This window comes from Aspergillus thermomutatus (genome assembly GCF_002237265.1).
Source record: "Aspergillus thermomutatus strain HMR AF 39 chromosome Unknown NODE_92, whole genome shotgun sequence".
In the NCBI taxonomy this organism is placed as follows: domain Eukaryota; kingdom Fungi; phylum Ascomycota; class Eurotiomycetes; order Eurotiales; family Aspergillaceae; genus Aspergillus; species Aspergillus thermomutatus.
Genome location: NW_020798141.1, coordinates 68,517 through 87,603, shown reverse-complemented (window position 1 = coordinate 87,603; position 19,087 = coordinate 68,517). Strand labels below are relative to the sequence as shown.

Genomic DNA, 19,087 nt, shown 5'->3' with positions numbered 1-19,087 from the left:
ACAGCTAGACTGTGATTGCGGTAGAAGGAATATGAGGAGTTTTGTGGTATCTTTGCGACGACTGGGATATGCAAGACGGTAAGGAGCGGTCAGATGCGCGAGAAAGATATAGATTGAAGTAAAAAAGTGATAATAATGCGCAATTGAGCATAGATCGTCCCCTCAGTGGATCTTGTTTGCATAAATGTTCGAGGGCCCCGATATCGCCGTCTTCCTTAGTTCCTGCAGGTTGACTGAGATTTAGTCATGCGCCCCGGTTTCCGCGGCTTTTTCACCACGTTTTTTTCTCCTCATGTTTCGCCTCTGGATGAACTTAGCCGACGGCAAATCGCATTTAGCTTAGAAGAGTGGGTCCCTTCTCGATGACATGACTGTCATCATAAAGTAGATAGAACCTGGAGAAATAGATTCAACTATCTCGGGATTCGTTGCGAAGATGTTGAGCGATGATCAGACGTTGTAGACAACGATTCCAGGTCGCGAGGGTGGAGTACGGAGTAAGAACTAACTGTATCTGTGATGATGGAGATGATGATGAGCATCTTCAGAACTCCAGCTTCAGTTCTAGTCTCGTAACTAAATGATTGATGGATGGGGAGGTTGAAATAGGATGAAGGGAAGATGCAAATCAGCATTTGTTTGTAGTAAACGACAGCAACTTTCAGCCGACTGGGAGTGACTGCAGCCACTATTATTTAGCACTAAATATATCACCGCGAGGTAGACAGGGCAACCTCATCGGTTTCCATGCTGACAGTTGATACATGGAAGATTGCCATCAAGACACAGATACAAAGTCCTGAGAGAATGAAGTGAAATGATAAGCAGGCTGAATAAAAGAGGGGTTGTGAGGGGGTTTGGAGGAGCCTTCCCTTCCCTGTCGTTTTATATTCATCTACATCCCGTCCTCACTTGTCTCATAGCACATCTGTATTTTATCACATCGATCGAAGCAAGAGTATAAGAATCAACAGTGCTCTTCTACAATGACAGTTTCGCCTTCATCTACAACAGAGTCAGCCGGAAACAAGGAGCTGCATGCTCTTCGACCGAGGACCATTCATCAACCTCTTCACAATGCTATCCCGCCCGATCTACTCCCTCGGTTCGACCCGGTCTATGTGGAATACTATAACAAATACAATGCTGGACGGCTGCACACTCACGAGGTACCGATCGAAGACTTCCGAAAAAATCCCGCCAAGTACACCATCGCCTATGGTCGCGCAGCCGGACTAGATGTGTTCCGCATCACTGAGCAGAAATGTCCCGTGAAGGGAGGGGATATCACTGTCCGGATCTTTGAATCTGCTTCAATGTCCGATGACCAGGGCAATCCAAAGAAAAGAGCAGCATATGTCAACTTCCATGGAGGCGGCTGGGTGTTTGGTGACCTCTCCGTTGATCATGATTTCTGCAAACGCCTCGTACATGGCCTCAATGGACACTTGGTGGCTTTTGACGTCGATTACCGACTAGCACCTGAGCACAAGTACCCAATCCCTGTCGACGATTGCTGGGCAGCTTTCAATTGGGTAAGTGATTTGATCATGGATTCCTTCACTGCACCATATTGGGGTTTGAGACCATAGGTCTGACAGCCCTCTCAGATTAGATTGCAGAAAGCACATGAATTTAATATCGATCCGGATCGAATGGCAGTCGGTGGTGCCTCTGCGGGAGGGCATTTGTCCGCCGTTATTGCACATCTCTGCCGTGATGCCAACATCCCATTGCGCTTGCAAGTATTGACTGTGCCAGCCTGTGACTTGCACAGTGTCTTCACAACAGACGGACAGCTTGACCGGGAGAGTTGCCCATACGAGTCATACCGGGAAATGGAGTTTACACCGGCGCTGCCAGCAGCACGAATGGCATACTTCCATAGGCTTTTCCTTGGAAGCCCTCGACCTCCCAGATCCGAGGAGGTAGGTATCCCGCTCGGATATGATGTTTGTTTCGGGAAGCTGACCTCGGAGTTAGGACTGGAAGATCTCCCCAATGCTGGCTCCTAACTTTAAAGATTTAGCACCAGCTTTGGTATATACAGCAGAGATGGACCCTCTTCGGGATGAAGGCGAGGCTTATGCTGCCAAATTAAAGGATGCCGGAGTTCGTGTGGAACTGATCCGTGCTGTTGGAGCACCTCATATCTTTCCACTATTGGATGGGATTTTGGAGTCGGGGAAGGTGTATAACGAGAAGGTCATGGCCACGCTGCGGAGGGAGCTTCTAGTGTAGTCAGAGGATATCTATCTTCAAGATAATAAGACATGCTGTAGTATTTATTTATGACGCCAATGTTAGTTCCCCAGACTCTTGATGGAGAAGGATCATGGTTTATCCGGCGATCCTCTTTACCATACAGTACCAGTATGACACAGAATAAATCAAATTCTGGGAAGATTATCCTGTTGTATTGTGTTTCTGGAATACCGGGTCGGGTATTTTCGGCAGAGAAGATCGGAAATTGATGAGACGCTGCGTTCGATTGTAGAAGAAACAAAAGGGCAAAAAACGGCGGCCGGACGGAAACTGACAGAAGCTCTGTTTTAAGTGCCTCATTCTACTCGTCTTCTTCTTTCTCTCGATCTCTTTGCTTCTCTTTCGTTCTCCTCTTAGCCTCACGGCATCCCAATTGAAGAAAAGACAACCGGTCCCCTGGTGACACCGGTCCCTTTTATTAACAAATCAACAGCTTCGGACCAGCCAATATGCTGACTTCATCCACCAACACGTCCCGAGCCGCGGTGCGCTCGATGGCCTCATTGACACATGCAGCGTCTCGTACCACCTCGATGAACACCCCCGCAGCTGCCCGCAATGCTCTGGCTTTCGCTGCCCGCTCCCCCGCTTCGTTCAGTAGCCGTCGGGCGCTGAGCTCCAATAGCCGATCTCTTCTTCAATTCCCCCGCCTTCAGTCCATTCAGTCCATCTCCAACAAGAGAGCTTTTGGCACAACCGTCAGGATGGTGAGTGTGCGGCTATTTCCTGATGGATGAGAAGCTGCCTCGACAGTTTCGCGTTATTCCTGTGCGGGATCTTGCGATCGCAGTCAGTGGAATATTTGTGAATTACGGTTGCTGATCGTCTTCTAGTCTTCTGCTACCCGAACTGAGTCCGATGCCTTCGGCGAGATCCAGGTGAGTAACAAGCAGAACCTTTCCTCTGTTACAGGTTCTAACGTGTGCTGTCTTCTAGGTCCCTGCGGACAAGTACTGGGGAGCCCAGACCCAGCGGTAAGCGTCCAAGAACAACGGCATTCCAAAACCAGCCAGGGTCGGGCGAAGGATTATCACAGAATTGCTGACTGAGATGAGGATAGCTCCCTGGGCAACTTCGACATCAACCAGCCCCAGGACCGCATGCCGGAGCCCGTGGTCAAGGCCTTCGGTATCCTGAAGGGTGCTGCTGCTGAGGTCAACATGCGCTATGGTCTTGGTAAGCTTTCTTTTTTTCGGCGAACGACATTTGGTTGAGAAAATGCTTATGCATGCTCTAGACCGCAAGATTGGTGAGGCCATCAAGCAGGCTGCCGCTGAGGTCGCCGAGGGCAAGCTGATGGACCATTTCCCTCTGGTTGTCTGGCAAACCGGTTCAGGCACCCAGTCCAACATGAACTCCAACGAGGTCATCTCGAACCGTGCCATTGAAATCCTTGGCGGTACCATGGGCAGCAAGAAGCCTGTCCACCCCAACGACCACGTCAACATGTCCGCCTCGTCCAACGACTCTTTCCCCACTGCCATGCATATCGCTGCCGTCCTCGAGCTCGAGAACACTCTGCTGCCTTCCCTGCGCAGCCTTCGCAACGCTCTCCAGAAGAAGGTCGAGAAGTTCGACAAGATCATCAAGATCGGTCGTACTCACCTGCAGGATGCCACCCCCCTGACTCTCGGCCAGGAGTTCTCTGGCTACGTCGCTCAGCTGGACCGCAACATCGAGCGCGTCGAGGCTACCCTTCCCCACCTCCGCTACCTCGCCCAGGGTGGTACCGCCGTCGGAACTGGTCTGAACACCTTCAAGGGTTTCGCTGAGGCCATAGCTGAGGAGGTCACCAAGCTGACCGGCACCGAGTTCAAGACCGCCCCCAACAAGTTCGAGGTTCTTGCCGCCCACGACTCCATCGTTGAGGCCTCCGGCTCCCTGAACACCTTGGCTTGCTCCCTCTTCAAGATCGCCCAGGATATCCGTTACCTCGGATCTGGACCTCGCTGCGGTCTTGGCGAGCTGATTCTGCCCGAGAACGAGCCCGGCTCCTCGATCATGCCTGGCAAGGTCAACCCCACACAGTGCGAGGCCCTCACCATGGTCTGCTCCCAGGTCATGGGCAATCACGTTGCCGCTACCGTTGGTGGCATGAACGGCCAGTTCGAACTCAACGTCTTCAAGCCTCTGATGATCCGCAACCTGCTGCACAGCGTGCGCATTCTCTCCGATGGCATGAAGAGCTTTGAGAAGCACCTCGTTGAGGGCCTGGAGGCTAATGAGCCCAGAATAAACACTCTTCTCCACGAGAGGTATGTCTACATTCATTCACAGACCACTATATCTGAAGCGCTAACCTGTCCTAGTTTGATGCTTGTTACCTGCCTGAACCCCGTCATCGGTTACGACATGGCTTCCAAGGTCGCCAAGAACGCGCACAAGAAGGGCATCACCCTTAAAGAGAGCGCCATGGAGCTCAAGGCTCTGAGCGAGGAGGACTTTGATAAGCACGTTCGCCCCGAGCTGATGCTGAGCCCCAAGGAGAAGAAATAGAGGTATGAAAAGTTGTTTGTGGATGGCCGGAGCTATGATTTAGAGTCTTGGTTATCTTAGCGCTGCAGGGTAGCGGTGCATCAATCTGTTTGTATACTGAGAATCCATTGTACTATTTATTCCATTTAATTCCCTTTTCTCGACTACCAATTCGGCCTTTCTACTGCTGGAATGAGCATTCCTAATGAGGTCTTGGGATGCGCTTTGGATGCCTATACAGAACAATCACAACCCTGGCTGTTTTTGGAAAGCTGAATATCAACAAAAAGGTTCAAGCAACTGCAGTGCTCTTGATTTATTCTTGGAGAGAGCAAAATTTTATTTAAACCATCAGCCATCAGATGGAGCCCTGGGTACATGTAGTCTCGAGCTGAACATAATTCGCCGTCAGGGGTATTTATAGTAGCAGAATTGTCTCAGATGCTCCAACCCCAAGCCTCAACCACGGACCGCCCTTTATTTATCGATTTCCGCGCTGAGGAACCGACAACTTGTCCACAACATCATTTCTTGACTCCCATTCGTTTCAATTCTTGGGTTATCATCGCGATTGCCGTCTCTGAAAAGTTCCATACACATTCCTCGTCTCGTCTCACTAATTAACTCCTTGGTCCCTGAATTCCCGAGTCCCTTATCCCCCATACTTCTCTAGTCAACACCCCTCACCGAACTTTGACAAAGCACAACAAACCCACCACCACCGAAACAAGTCCTCCTGACCTTCTTCTCCTCATCTATACTCAATTGCGCCATCTCCGACTCAATCAATACCAAAATGACCAATACCACCGTTACTCCGACGACAACCACAGTCTCGGTCACCAAACCCGTCGACACCCCCACCGCAGACGAGGACACCCCCCTCTTCTCCTCCTCGCTCATCTCGCCCGATGTCCTTGCCGCCCTTCCCTCAGACTACACCATCCGCCCGCTGCGTCGCTCCGATTACCAGAGAGGCTACCTCGACGTCCTCCGCGTGCTGACGACAGTCGGCGACATCACCGAGGAGCAGTGGAACAGTCGGTATGAGTGGATCCGCGCCCGGAGCGACGAGTACTACCTCCTCGTTGTGTGCGATGGGGAGGAGCGCATCGTCGGCACGGGGAGCCTAATCGTCGAGCGGAAATTCATCCACTCGCTGGGTATGGTTGGGCATATCGAGGATATTGCTGTTGAGAAGGGGCAGCAGGGGAAGAAGCTGGGGTTAAGGATTATTCAGGCGTTGGATTATGTTGCTGAGAAGGTGGGTTGTTACAAGGTATGTTCCGTCTTCTGTCTTCTCTTTGGTTTCCCGTCGGGATGGCGAGGATTGTGGCTGACTCTAGACAGACGATTCTCGATTGCTCGGAGGCGAATGAGGGATTCTATGTCAAGTGTGGGTTTAAGCGTGCTGGGTTGGAGATGGCGCATTACTACTGAGCTTCGAGATTGAGCTGGACAGTGATATTAGATCTGTGGGTTTCGGGTTATTTCGGCGTTGATCTGTTTTATTTGAGGGTGGACTGTTCCCAAGGTTGAAACATCAAGGATCTCACGGGTGGCATACTTTGTCGTTGTTACAGCGTCGACGATGAACATCACGCTCGAACGGACTGATTGTGTCGTGCACCAGTGAGACTGAAGACCGATGCTCCTCTGGAACCGTTCGAGCTAGAAGCAAATCCTTGGCGCTGAGCATGAAATCACGACATCACCTTCGTGATGAACCGTCTGATAGGCACTCGGGTCCCGAGTCCTACGTCTTTCTGCCGTTCAAGTACATCATTTGATAGAGTTGAACCCTGTGATAGAGCTTAATTCAAGTATGCTAGACGAACCACTGGTATAATACAAGCGCCGTGGTAAGAAGCACACCTATCGATACTACTTTTGCCAGATGCAACAAGCCTGGCACTCGACTATGTTGTAACCGTTGAGCCTGGCTCAGGACGACTTCGAAAAAAACATAGCGCATAAATTTACGATCGTAGAAGCAGTACAACAAGCACAATCATGAAAGCGGAAGGGAGCGATTCCAACGCAGTGAAAGAGGTAGATTGATCGAGAAAGACCGCGACGAATCAATTGACGGAATGCAGATATTCGACTCTTCATACCCGCCACGAAACACAAGGCGCAGAAAGCCGCTTCAGCCAGAAGCTGTGAGCCATCATCCGGTATCTGGGCAGTTGATGGGGTTGATGCTTGACTAGAAAAACATGTTTGCAAGGAAGAAGTTTTTTTGATTTCCCAAACAATGCTTTAACCCCATAAGATCATTGTTGCAAGCCCATAATCTAGTCTTGAACCCAGTTTCCTTCCACCAGAGTCAAGTCGTTGTCCGTTGGTTGTTCCCGTATAAGTACCATACTGAAGGTAGGCCAGAATGTCACTTGTTCAGTATAACCCCCGACTAGATGATGATGGTGATATTTATGTTCGATGATCGTCGTCGGATCCCCCTCTCTCATCACCTAATTTCCTCCGCCGGAAAAGACGCGGTCGACTTAGTTACCGGGGTTGGGGTTCATCTGCAGCGAGAGCCCGTGTCAGTGTCTGCTGCCCTTCTTGATGCCAAGGACCTCTTGCACAATCTGCTGGCCAGACGGAAAGCTGGGTTCTCTTGAGAACGAAGTCCAAACTTCCCCGTCTAACAGCATATATGCATCCTTTCAATCGAGTTGGATTTCAACGTACCTTCCGCTTGCCACCGGTCATGGTAACGTTGACGAAACGGCGGGTGTACTTGAGGCGCTTCAGAGCACGGCCCTTGGGCTCCTTCTTCTTCTCTTGCTTCTCGACCTGTACAGTAGAACATAACCCATCAGCACAGATTCATCGAATATCTCCCTGAAAAACCATCGGTTCATCATGTCGTCTTCGCATATATCCTCTCTGCCTTTTCTCCGTGTAGGGCCGCTGCAAAAATCTTCCTCAAAATCCCTCCTCTTCCGGTGGCGACGATGAACCCTCCCAGCAGGAACGCGGAGATCAAAACTTCATTTAAAGAACAAGAAGAAACCCACCTTAGGAGTCGCAGACTTGACCTTACCCGCACGGGCGAGAGATCCGTGAACCTTACCCATGGCTGCTGGTGATGTGTAGCTTGTCGGATCGAGATGGTAAGTTGACTGAGGTTGAACTCTTTCGGGGCTTCGCTGGAGGGGGTGGGATTCGATCGACTCTTGTGGGCAAAGCGCGCTAGGCTGTTCCGTAAGCGAGATGGCGAATCGGGATTAGTCACCCCGTTTGTTTTCTGCCTCAGGCAGCAGCAGTTTCATACAGATCGGTATGGATTTCAAGTTGGCCTGCGGCTAGCTTTGTCTTTGAAGGTTACAGCGATACATTATTCGATATTCATGGGCTACTAAGTCCATGCCAGCTTCATCCTTTCTATGTTTGTTGATGCGGTAGGCAGGTACGGGTGGGAGTATTCAGCCAATATCATTGCCTAAAAAGGCATGTTGTAGGTTTGAGCCCTACTACTCCATAATTAGCTAGGGTCCGTTAGATACAGTATTGTAATTACACTATCCGCATTGATAAGCCATCTGCGCTTAAGAGGCCGATATCACAGCGTAGGGACCCAGGCCTATGATGCAAATGAAGTGCTTTTCTTGAGCCGATCATCATGTTGATTCCAAAGAGATCTGGACAGTACACGGTCAAGCACAACCTAAGAGCTCTGAATATTGTCCCTCTCACCTAGGTCTGTGAAATGCCTACTTCATCTGCTACGTATCGCCGATAGGGCTATTCAGAAATGGTCTGATGCCGAGCAAAGTGTTCTAGACTTGTATAACTCGCAAGATCCGTTGGTGTATGCAGGAGAATCGGATGTAGAATCTACAGGCAGGAGAGGGAAGGTCTGTCAAAAAAAAGAACGGGCTTCATTAAAACATCCATTTTTCCATTCCTGGTAGTTACCATGGCGCGAAAATGATAAAGCCTATCTGAACACCATGCGGGTTGTCTCATCCGCAAGAGCCCATCGCTCGCACGCCGATTTGTTGTTGTTGAGATCTTGCGAGGGAAACAAAATTCCAGCTCCGGAAACCTCCCAAAGTTCAACCACAAGGATCCTCCTATCTACTCCCCAGCCCAAGCCGAACCGCCTTCAATCCGTTTAACGAGACTTGGCGGCGACCTTGGGAGCAGAACCCTTAGCACCCTGCTTGCTCTGGATGCGCTGAGCAGTGCCCTTGGCGGCGCTGGCGGCGTTCTTGGCCTTCTCAGCCTTCTTGCGGCTCTCGGAAGCGGCCTTCTTCTCCTTGGCCTCCTTGATAGCCTGCTGGCGAGCGGCGGCACGAGCCTCAGGGCGCATGCTGCGGCGCTCCTTGATCACATCAAGGGAGGCACCGACGATGGCACGCTGGTGCTTGACGACACGGCGGGTGCGCTTCTTGGCAACTTCCTGTTCATGGTGAAAACACACCCCGTCAGCAATTGCTCTTCCACTTCTCATATCGCGTCACTCGTGATTGTTCCAAGCCCCCATTGTCCACACATTCAATGACGCTTCGTTTCCCCCAACGTATAAAACCCCCTGTCCATTCTTCTGCTTCGAACCAATCACGAGATCTTCGAGGACAAATCATTCAAAGGAATTCGGTAGTACTGACTTCAGAGATACCCTTCTTGTGCTGACGGCGGTAGAGGACAGTCCAGGCTATCCGGCGAGGGTTCTTGCGCTGGAGGAACAGGGACTCGGACTTTCCATTCTGGAAGCGGAAGATCTTGCTGTCGCCACGGACGTACAGCTTACCCTATATTTTGCAAATCCAACACTATGTTAACCCATATCCAGAGAATAAGTTTTGTGGGAGATTTTCATGAATCGGCGTTGCGCTCGTAGAGAATCGTGGCGGGAATTGCTGAATGATTGATGACTTCGGCAGGGACAAAACGCACCTTTCCAGGGTAGATCTTCTGACCGCTGAAAGAATCGTCGTAGGTACGCATCTTGAATGTTGGAGATGCGCAGCCGGTCGAGACGAGGTTATGTCGGTTGGCGTTGGGTGGTAAAGTCGATTCGGTCGCTGCGGCGAGCTGTTCGTGAGACTGACACAATTGTGGTGCGGTGCGGAGCCTCGCTAAAGTGCGACACGTGACCTCGTCTGCCCTTGAGCGTCCGCCTTACAACTTCAAGTCTCCCATACCTCTACTGCGACTACGAGAACATCAAATAAAGGAATCATTGCAAGGGAATTATTTATCTGTTGGCTCTTTCTCTGTGATCGTAATGTAATACATAACCTTTTTTTTTTTTTTCTTTTTTCTTTTTTCCCTTTTTTTTGGCTTTTCCCATCGTTTCTCAAATGTGATACTCTCATGCCATAGATGTATCAACGGCGCTCATCTCAATCGATGCTCGAGTGGCATGATAGCTAGAAACCAACTTTCCCTTGCAATAATCAATTCTGCATTATCAGACTAACTTCGCATCGAGTAGTCTTCATGGCAGCATCAGTAATCATGCCAGTCGCACGCAGCCCAGGGATCTTCCTTGCAGTCCTACCAGAGAAGGAACTGTTAGCATCCATTCATTGTGCAATTGACAAGGACAGAACAGGAAATATCATTGCTTACCTTGCACTGGACGTCGCGGCATAGCTCGACCGGACAGATACCCCAGCAGTTGGAGCATACATACCGTCCGCAGCCTCCGGGCGTGGTGCACAGAGAGTAGGTGCTTGACTCCATGACTCTGCAGCCCAGATTCTGGATGATCTTGAGAATCTGATTTGCTGCTTCGGCATGTTCAGAGGTGGGATCTGCCTCGGCAGCTGTGCGGCGAGCAATGTCGAAGATGCAACAGGCTTTGCCGCAGATTGGGCAGTCTCCGAAGCACTTGGTGCATTTCATGTTCTTTGCATCCCATTTTTTGGCGTCATGCGGAGCCTCTCCAGACTTGGTATCCTCATCCGACTGTCCCTGGAATATGGTCTTCGTGATGTGGCGGATTTCATCGAGCTGTCACTCTGTTAGCTATCTCGAACTAGTTGACATGATAGCCACAGCTCTTACTCTTTTTTCGAGAATGCTCTTGGGATCCTGGTCGTTCGCACCTTCGCCTTAACTGGTCAGCAAAATCCATGCTAGTGCTCAGACACCTTGTACTCACCAGATTCGTCTTCAGTACCTTTGGCCTTGGGGGAAAGATCGGGGCTGGAGTCGCTATCCTCGTCGCTCTTCTCTCCGGGGGTGTCCAGATCAAGGAACACATAGTCTGTTCATGTCTAAATCAGCGTCCTGCTCATTGGAAGACTAAATTGGGAAGTTCAGTAACACTTACCACCAGGCGATCTGAGGCACTTGACGACCTTTGGCTGCGCAGTATTGATAGCAGCAGGCTTTCCCTCTCTCTTCAGGCCGTCAGAAATCTTGAGCTTTTCGAGGTCTCCTTCAATAGGTGCTGCGGTAACTGCTTCAGCCAGATCTTTATCAGCCGCCGTGACCGAGGCGGAGCGGAGAGAGCGAGTCTTTCCTCCATCAGCAGTGGAGGAGGACTGGGTCTGCCAGCTCTTTCTGTCCATGCTGCTGGCTTTCTCGACAGAGCCACCAGTCATCGTTCTGCTGAACTTTCTTCTGAAAGAACTTTCCTTGGGGGATGCTTTATCAAGATCCTTCTGTTGACCGTCAGTTTTGCTGACTTGCAGTTTCTTGGGCAACCGAGCAGAGACGGTGGGATACTTGCCTTGATTATCAACTGTGATGAACTTTCCACTCGCTTTCTCACTTTTTCAGGCAGATCGTTCAGGTCTGGCACTGGGGGTAGGTCAGATGCGGGATGCGTAACGTCGTGAGACAGGATGCTTCTCTCAGACTCGAAGGAGCGAGACCTTCTGAGCTTGAGCCTATGCTTCCCTGGATTCTTGAGATTGCTAACAACGGAGATTCTTAGCGGGGAGAAGATACGACACCAGGTGTTGTTTGCAAATACCTGATACAAGTATCCAAAGCGCGAGCAACACGACTCTTGGGGACGATGATGCTGTCAGTGAGAGGGAAATTTTCACTTTGTATTTGTGAGAAGTTTAGCCTCTCGGCGTTCATCCCTGAACGATTCTTGAGAGCCTTGGGGTCACCAGCGTGAGGGTCCGGACTCATCGTCGAATGCCCAATGTCAGTATCTGTGAAGGATGGACCTGTAAGAGAGATAAGTCCTAGTGTTAACCTGCCAAATTTCACCACATTTCTTATGAATGGTATTCAGAAACTCACACTGTCAAGGTCGTAATGAAATATGTCCTAGACACAGTAGATCATGAACTAAGGCTATACTATCTATCAACAGCCTTTCGGATATAAGTTGTGTTCTATCCGGCCACTAGAGGGAAGTGAATGTTCTATAATAAGGGTCGTCATCAGTGGCAGAAACAGTTATCATTTATTTGATAGTACCTTACTACATGGATACCTGTGGTAATAATACACTCACTGACTACTCTTTGATGTACTTTCATGCACAAGAAGGTATTGTACTATAGCAAGCTCTTCATCCGGATCAGCTTTCAAGTCCTTCAATATCAAACTATCTTCCATCATCTGGTTCTGGTTACTCAGGCTTTGTACACCTATCTATATACGTGATTTTTGATGATTATCCTGCCTTGTAGTGTACTCTCACTTCTCACAGCACCAAAAGAGAGGATTGAAGTCACTCTATATTATTATGAATATTTAGGACTTCGCTGCCTTCCCTCAACTAACCGGCGACTCGCTGGACAGTTTGTTCAGGAACGCGTTGTATTCAACTCCCAGAACAGAAGCACAAACGTGGTAAATAATCGAGACAGAAGACACGAAGCACTAGTTTGAACCAGATATTCACAGAGTGATCATTTTGAGTGTTGACAGTCTATATAGTAAGGTTTAGTCAGAATGGTGTAGTTGTGAGATGACAGACATGCCAATGTGTGAGCCAGCAGCTTGAAAGCCGAATTCCACGATTCATAGCCACAAAGACCCTCCTCTTCAGTAAGAGAGAGAGTAGAAGCAACAAAGGGAAAGTACAGAAAGGAGACTCGTCCCATGTGAAAGGCATAGCGGTATGTTTATACGGCATGGTTGGAACCGCAGAAGAGCCTCCAGGGCCTATGCTTGCGGTTATATTTTCTTCATGGTCACATAACAGCAGTCTTGCTCTCATATTCGTCATAGCAAAATTGAATGAGATGCCCCAGATTCTAAGTCATTGCATGAGTTCTTGTCCATTCCTTTGCAGTTTGTATCGCAGCTTGCTCATCCTCCTTCCAACGCTGTGCAACGTCATTGGCGAGCGGGTCATCAGGGTTAGGAGCTCCAAGCAAGGCCTGGATTGAGAGAAGAATCGTGCGGATTTGTAGAGCAGGGGACCAATTGTCTGATATACCATTAGCCAATGACTACTCGCAAAGAAATAGAACGACGTACTCTTCAGAACATCCAAGCAAATGCGTCCAAGGCGGTCAATGTTGGGATGGTAGATCTTGGTCAAGAAACGGATCTTTGGCGGGGTCATAGGATAATCCTCCGGCAGAAAGAGCTCGAGACGAAAAATGCCTCCTGTTTAGACTATTAGAAACCCGCTATCTGCCCAAAAATGGCTTTTTATCGGCGTCAAACCTTCGTACGGCGACTGAGCAGGCCCGTGGATCGACACGTCGAAGTATCGAAGGTTGTCTTCATGAGGCACAGCATTGATGCCGGGGACCCTTGAGGAAGCAAACGCGTCAGTCAATCATGACTTATCCTTCCTGGAGATAATTTGCAACTCACGGCTCTGCCATAAGGCGCTCGGTCTCCTTTACAATTCGCTTTGGCAGGGCCATGATGAACCACCCAAAGGGAAAAGCTTATCGCGATCCGAGTTTCCGCTCTTTCTGATATCCAAGGTGGGGTTGATAGGTCTACTGAACTTCAATTTTGATCTGTCTAGCAAGCAGAGAAAAGAGAAATTCGGGATAAGGCCCAGGAAAAAATGCAAAGAGCCAGTGATGAAGTGACCAAAACACCAAGGAATCAGATAGTCTCTGTCGGAATAACCTCCAGTAGAAGAAATTAGAAATCGACGTAACCGTCAGAGGGGCGTTTACCTCGCCGGGGTTGACCGCCTTCTCTATTCGATTCCTGTTGATCTGCCACGGTAGCCTATACAGACAAGATGCGCAGTTCTTTAGCTTAGTCATTATATGGCACTGCTAACTAACTAGTATGCATATGGTAGATCTCCACAACTGAATAATTGCGGAGATAAGGAAGGAGTTGGGCTTCTGTACTCTGCACTCTGCACTCTGCACTCTGCACTCTGCACGGACACGGAGGTACAGACTAGATACTGTCAGTGTCGTGCTAAAGGCCCCTGGCTTCCACACACTTAAATTCTTATAGAAAGGTACGTGAAATTCTGCAATAAAGCGCAAACACATGCTCACCGCGAATTGACCTCATCCCAGCAGCGATTGAGGCAACTGTGAACGCCAACTAGGTTTCCGGACACCGTGGTATCGTTCAAGCTTTCGAGCAAGTGGGCTTCGAATAATGCGCGCAATCGATGGTCTCAGAGGATCGTTTCTCCCATAATCAATTGATGGCCAATTGCCAAGTTCTTCCGAGATGAGAGCACCACAGATCTCCCTACCGCTTATCCTCTCTCCGTGTGATCTTTCAATATCTAATTCTAGTTCACGTCCGAGGTGGACGCGAGGCTGTACGGTTTAGGAAGCACTCTGGAACGGGCAACCTCTCTGGTTGCAGCAATGGTCGACATAATGGAGCCCAGGCCCTCGGCTTCGGCCTTCGAAAGTCCCACTTTCGGGGAAGACAGTTCGTTCCATGTGGAGCAGCCCGTCGGTTCCATGTCCATATCTCCATGTGGAAGAGATGTTGTGTTGGCTTCCAAGGAAGGCCTGCATGTCATTGACTTGGATTCCCCGTATTCTCCTCCTCGGTATCTTCCTCATCATACGCCATGGGAAGTCGCGGACGTTCAGTGGTCTCCCTTCGCTGCGCGGGACTATTGGGTTGTGAGCACTTCCAACCAGAAGGCCTTGGTATGGAATCTGGCAATGCAGACTTCGGAGAATTCTATCGAACATGTCCTGCATGCTCATACGCGAGCTATCACGGATATCAATTTCTCCGCTCACCATCCCGACCTTCTGGCGACGTGTGCTGTGGACAGTTTTGTTCATTGCTGGGATCTGCGAACCCCTTCCAAGCCTGCCATCTCGTTCTCCGACTGGTTTGCTGGTGCAACGCAAGTCAAATGGAACCGACAGGACCCAAATGTCATCGCCAGTTCTCATGACAGATTTCTCCGGATATGGGACACGAGAATGGGAGCCTACCCGATCAAATCCATTGAGGCTCATGATACCAAGATTTACGGGGTAGACTGGAATAGAGTCAGACCGGGAGCTTTGGTAACATGTTCATTGGATAAAACAATCAAATTCTGGGACTACACGGTGGACGACGAAGTACCCGAGAAGGTCATAACCACTCCATTCCCAGTATGGCGGGCACGCAATACCCCATTTGGATGGGGAGTCTTGGCTATGCCACAGAGGGGCAACAGCGACCTGCATCTATATAGTCGCAGATCAGGCGACGGTACCAACCTCACAGAGAACCTTCCACTGGTGCACAGTTTTCCGGGTCATAAAGGTCAAGTAAAGGAATTCCTTTGGAGAGCACGTGGAGGTGTGGCGGATGGAATCGATTACAGGGAATTTCAGCTTGTGTCGTGGGGCACTGATAGGGAACTTCGTCTACACCGGGTGGATCCAGATATTCTCCAACGTGTCGGCTACGAGAAAGGGAAGTCTTTCGTTTCCACGTTGAACGTCACACGGCAAGGCGCTGTCTACAAGACTTTCCGCGATACAACGGGCGATGATCTGTATGGCGAACCCGATTCTGTTCTATCACCTAACCCTAAGCTTGCTGGTGGTACTGGTATTAATACAATATCTGTCCCTTACTCCCGCCCATGGACTCAAGGAGGCAACGCAGACTCTAGAGTTGGTATGCAAGGGAGGTCGAACTTTCGGGCCGATACGAACCCCATATCCTGGATGCGTGGTGTGAAGATTTCGGGATGGGATATTGAAACCCTGGGAGACGAGATAACGCATGTTGGAGAGAAATTCACCAAAGTTGCTTTTGAATCTGTGGACGTCAGGCAACGCAAAGCAACAATATCCCTGCATGGCCCATGGGGTGCAGAGGGTAATTCTCTATTTCTCAAAGTGGACATCAAATTCCCAATTGACTATCCCAAGACTTCGATGCCGACTTTCAGTGTGCAGAGGACTGCCGCCGTCACTGACCAGCTTGCTGATAAGCTGATAAGCGAGTTGAGAACGATCGCGGAGACCTACTTGTCTCATAAGAGAGGCTGTCTCGAAGGCGTTGTCCGTTATCTTCTAGGGGAAAGCAGCCTAGAGGAGACCATAGCTTATATACTGGGCGAAACAGCCGAGACGATCAAGTCTCCTATAAATGGCGACCTAGGAGGCGACGAATCAAGCGACGAAGATGAAGTGGGAATGTCCCAGAGTCAAGAACTGGGCATGAGTTCTGAGCTGCTCCGTCCGGTTAATAATGCTAATGTCATGGTTCCCGTGGCCAAGGCATGCGGCGCGCTCTGGGCCAATGATGGCCGACTAGTGTGCTTCTTTCCTTATAAGAAGGACAAGTCAGCATCGTTGATCGAGAATTTGGGACTCAAAGAGATGTCGAGACTCTCAAGGGCAGATAAAGTCTTTGAAGGATTCGGTCGTATCCAGACAAGCTCCCCCGGACCGAAAGTCAGTGGCACACTGGCGAGCACGGACGATGGTGCCTCGGAATATTCCGATGATTCAGATGCTGAGACTTCAAGTTCGTCAGGTTCGTCTGACATGTTGTCAGGCTTGCAAGCACGATTCCCGACTCCTCAAACATGGCGCAGCGCTGGAAGTTTGGGTATTTATCGGCCCAGGTCCACCGACCACTCACAGCGATCAACCGCTGGGGCAATGACTGCAAAGTCGTCCGAGTCTCCGCAAAATGTAATATCTATACATGATTTCAGCGATCTGTTACCAGCAAAGCGTGAATTGGCCCGAAGATATCGCATCTGTGGCAAGGTTACCGATGTATGTGCTCACAATGCTTCGGCAGCCCTAGATCTAGGCTACTACGAACTAGCTCGGATCTGGGGACTGGTCAAGCTGATTTTGCATAATCAGAACGATCCGTTGTCTCCACCCCGCTCAGATATGCCCGAGAGACCACCGGATATACAGCGGAAGGACAGTGCGGTGGATTTGAGCTTTGATCTGAGTAATCAGGAGCAGAGCCGTAAGGAGTTAGCAAACAGCGCCACCCAATGGGGAGATCACCCCTTTGGTGGTCATTGGCTAATTCCATCTCTGTTCGATCATTTCGAAAGGATTGGTGATGTGCAGATGATTGCAATGCTCTCCTGCGTGCTTCAACAGCCAAGCAGCGAAGAGCTCTCAAAGGAAGCAACCAGGTATAATGAAACGGTATCAAATCGGATGGAGCAGCAATCATTTTCTATGGATCTCTTTCCTGCTCAGGCAGCCACTCAGAACAAGTCGCAGGCCGTGACGCCCCTTGCATCCACACCGAAGGAAGGCCAACCAACACCGATCACCCAAAGCTCTGGGCGCTCATCTTCCGAGATCTGGCGTGCGGACTCTACGCCGCCATATTCAACTGGCACAACTCCACCGTTAGCCTCCCGCGCAGGTGCGCTCAATGCAGACAGGAAGACTCTGAGCCACAATGTTTCGATAGCCGCTTCTCCCGATCAGCAATCCCAGCCACGAAGCGGATCAGGATTTGGTTCTGTTCTGGCCTCTTCCTTCTCGCGGTCTTTCACCTTCGGTCCTTCTTCAGCCTCCCCCCCTGCAGTTCCCCTAGTCAAGAAAAAGCAAAGTCCTAGTGGCAGTCTGATTACAAGCGCTGCACCAGGGGCTTGGGCTACAAGTGCTTTTGCTGGAAAACCTGCAACGGCAGTTCCCGACTATCTCATGACCTCCACTGCGCTTACATCTCAAACCCACTCTGACACCGAGAGTGAGAGGCCTCAAGAGGATTCGAAGCCGCAAGCAAAATTCAAGGTTGTCTTGAAGAATCAGGATGAGTTCGACGGCGGAAAAAGCAATCAGAGCTCGATGCTTGATCCGCATAAAGAAGGGCTGTACAAAGCCTACCGCATGGCGTACGCTCATTTGCTTTCGATCTGGAGCCTTCCAGTGCAGCACAGCGAAGTACTCAAAATTGGCACAGCTGTGGGTCGCTCCGATGAACTACGCTCACGGAAAAGGAGTCATAACAACATGGATGCGTCATTGATCCTTCCGGGTCTCAACCCTGGACTTTTAGGCGTTGATGGGGAAGATCGGGGACTTGGCATTCAGCGGCACTGCATCAAATGCGGCCAAGCTCTTCAGATGTCTATCTTCGCGCCTCCCGCGATGGGGGCAAATGTCAAGAACCACTTGAAAATGAGTCCTGCAAATATTACCTGCCAGAACTGCAAACCCCATCGACCACTGTTTCTCAAACTTCCTTGCGTGATATGCGACGAAGTGGTTGAAGGAATGCTTGTCCCATGCCTGAGGTGCGGCCACGTGACCTGCTTTGACTGTCATAGGAGTTGGTTCTCGGTGTCTTTATCTGCGACACAGCGGGATAATGATGACGTCCCAGCGAAGGGAATTGCTGAGGAACAAGAGCTTCAGCTTTGTCCTAGCGGCTGCGGATGTCATTGCTCTGAGCATATTGGCACGGATATCCCGACACCATTGGAACCGTCAGCTCCAACGCATGAGAGTGATGTTTCACCAACGAGCACCCATCTCAAACGGCCTGAGCTGCCAGTACGACCGAGCGAGTTGTCCTCTAATGTGGGCCAGCATGAAGACGACCTCCTGGGACCTTGGCAAGAATCACCATTTGCATCCCTCGCTCGTGGACTCGGTGGAGGTCTCAGTCGAGGTCTTCGAGTGAAAGAAGATCGGCGGAAATCGAGGCTGTCTAACACCGCGTTCATTCCGAAAAAGTCGTCTATGAACCAAGTGGAAACCAGGTGACATGACTTTGATTGATAACCGCATGAACTCTGTGAATTATTTTCTGTTGCTTCGCAAATATATACCCCTGGATTATATCGTATAGGCTCATATCCTTGTATTCCTATATGCATTTTATAGGCGTGAACCGGGGTTCTAGTTTTACGTTACCGACGCTTTACGTTATCTTCGTCTGGTTGCGCTATTTTTTTTTGTGCTTTACTACGCACGATATACAAGATGAGTACAAAATGCAGGGTCAATTCATGGCCTTC

At 50.0% G+C, this 19,087-nt stretch overlaps 6 protein-coding genes across 6 annotated transcripts; 4 read left to right on the top strand and 2 right to left on the bottom strand.

Moving 5' to 3' along the window:
- Positions 1-986: 986 nt before the first annotated feature.
- On the top strand, positions 987-2,241 carry CDV56_107692 (alpha/beta hydrolase; the record flags this gene model as incomplete). The annotated part of the gene is made up of 3 exons (XM_026761311.1): positions 987-1,535; positions 1,611-1,928; positions 1,984-2,241. 3 exons carry the CDS (start codon positions 987-989, stop codon positions 2,239-2,241), a joined length of 1,125 nt encoding a protein of 374 aa, XP_026614532.1.
- A 473-nt stretch (positions 2,242-2,714) lies between these two features.
- On the top strand, positions 2,715-4,761 carry CDV56_107581 (class II fumarate hydratase; the record flags this gene model as incomplete). Its single annotated transcript, XM_026761200.1, has 6 exons — positions 2,715-2,972; positions 3,099-3,143; positions 3,202-3,239; positions 3,326-3,441; positions 3,503-4,520; positions 4,575-4,761. The coding sequence occupies 6 exons, from the start codon at positions 2,715-2,717 to the stop codon at positions 4,759-4,761; spliced, it is 1,662 nt and encodes a 553-aa protein (XP_026614531.1).
- A 775-nt stretch (positions 4,762-5,536) lies between these two features.
- gup1 (glucosamine 6-phosphate N-acetyltransferase) lies at positions 5,537-6,180 on the top strand (the record flags this gene model as incomplete). The annotated part of the gene is made up of 2 exons (XM_026761141.1): positions 5,537-6,019; positions 6,091-6,180. The coding sequence occupies 2 exons, from the start codon at positions 5,537-5,539 to the stop codon at positions 6,178-6,180; spliced, it is 573 nt and encodes a 190-aa protein (XP_026614530.1).
- Positions 6,181-8,866: 2,686 nt separating this feature from the next.
- CDV56_107261 (60S ribosomal eL24 domain-containing protein) lies at positions 8,867-11,850 on the bottom strand (the record flags this gene model as incomplete). Its single annotated transcript, XM_026760880.1, has 11 exons — positions 8,867-9,154; positions 9,363-9,506; positions 9,652-9,801; positions 10,179-10,254; positions 10,330-10,335; positions 10,394-10,713; positions 10,768-10,814; positions 10,865-10,969; positions 11,036-11,432; positions 11,480-11,624; positions 11,684-11,850. 11 exons carry the CDS (start codon positions 11,848-11,850, stop codon positions 8,867-8,869), a joined length of 1,845 nt encoding a protein of 614 aa, XP_026614529.1.
- Positions 11,851-12,929: 1,079 nt separating this feature from the next.
- CDV56_107183 (E2 ubiquitin-conjugating protein UBC13) lies at positions 12,930-13,553 on the bottom strand (the record flags this gene model as incomplete). The annotated part of the gene is made up of 4 exons (XM_026760802.1): positions 12,930-13,105; positions 13,156-13,287; positions 13,348-13,436; positions 13,501-13,553. 4 exons carry the CDS (start codon positions 13,551-13,553, stop codon positions 12,930-12,932), a joined length of 450 nt encoding a protein of 149 aa, XP_026614528.1.
- A 927-nt stretch (positions 13,554-14,480) lies between these two features.
- Positions 14,481-18,833, top strand: CDV56_106924 (Mtc5p; the record flags this gene model as incomplete). Its single annotated transcript, XM_026760543.1, has 1 exon — positions 14,481-18,833. One exon carries the CDS (start codon positions 14,481-14,483, stop codon positions 18,831-18,833), a length of 4,353 nt encoding a protein of 1,450 aa, XP_026614527.1.
- Positions 18,834-19,087: the final 254 nt, after the last annotated feature.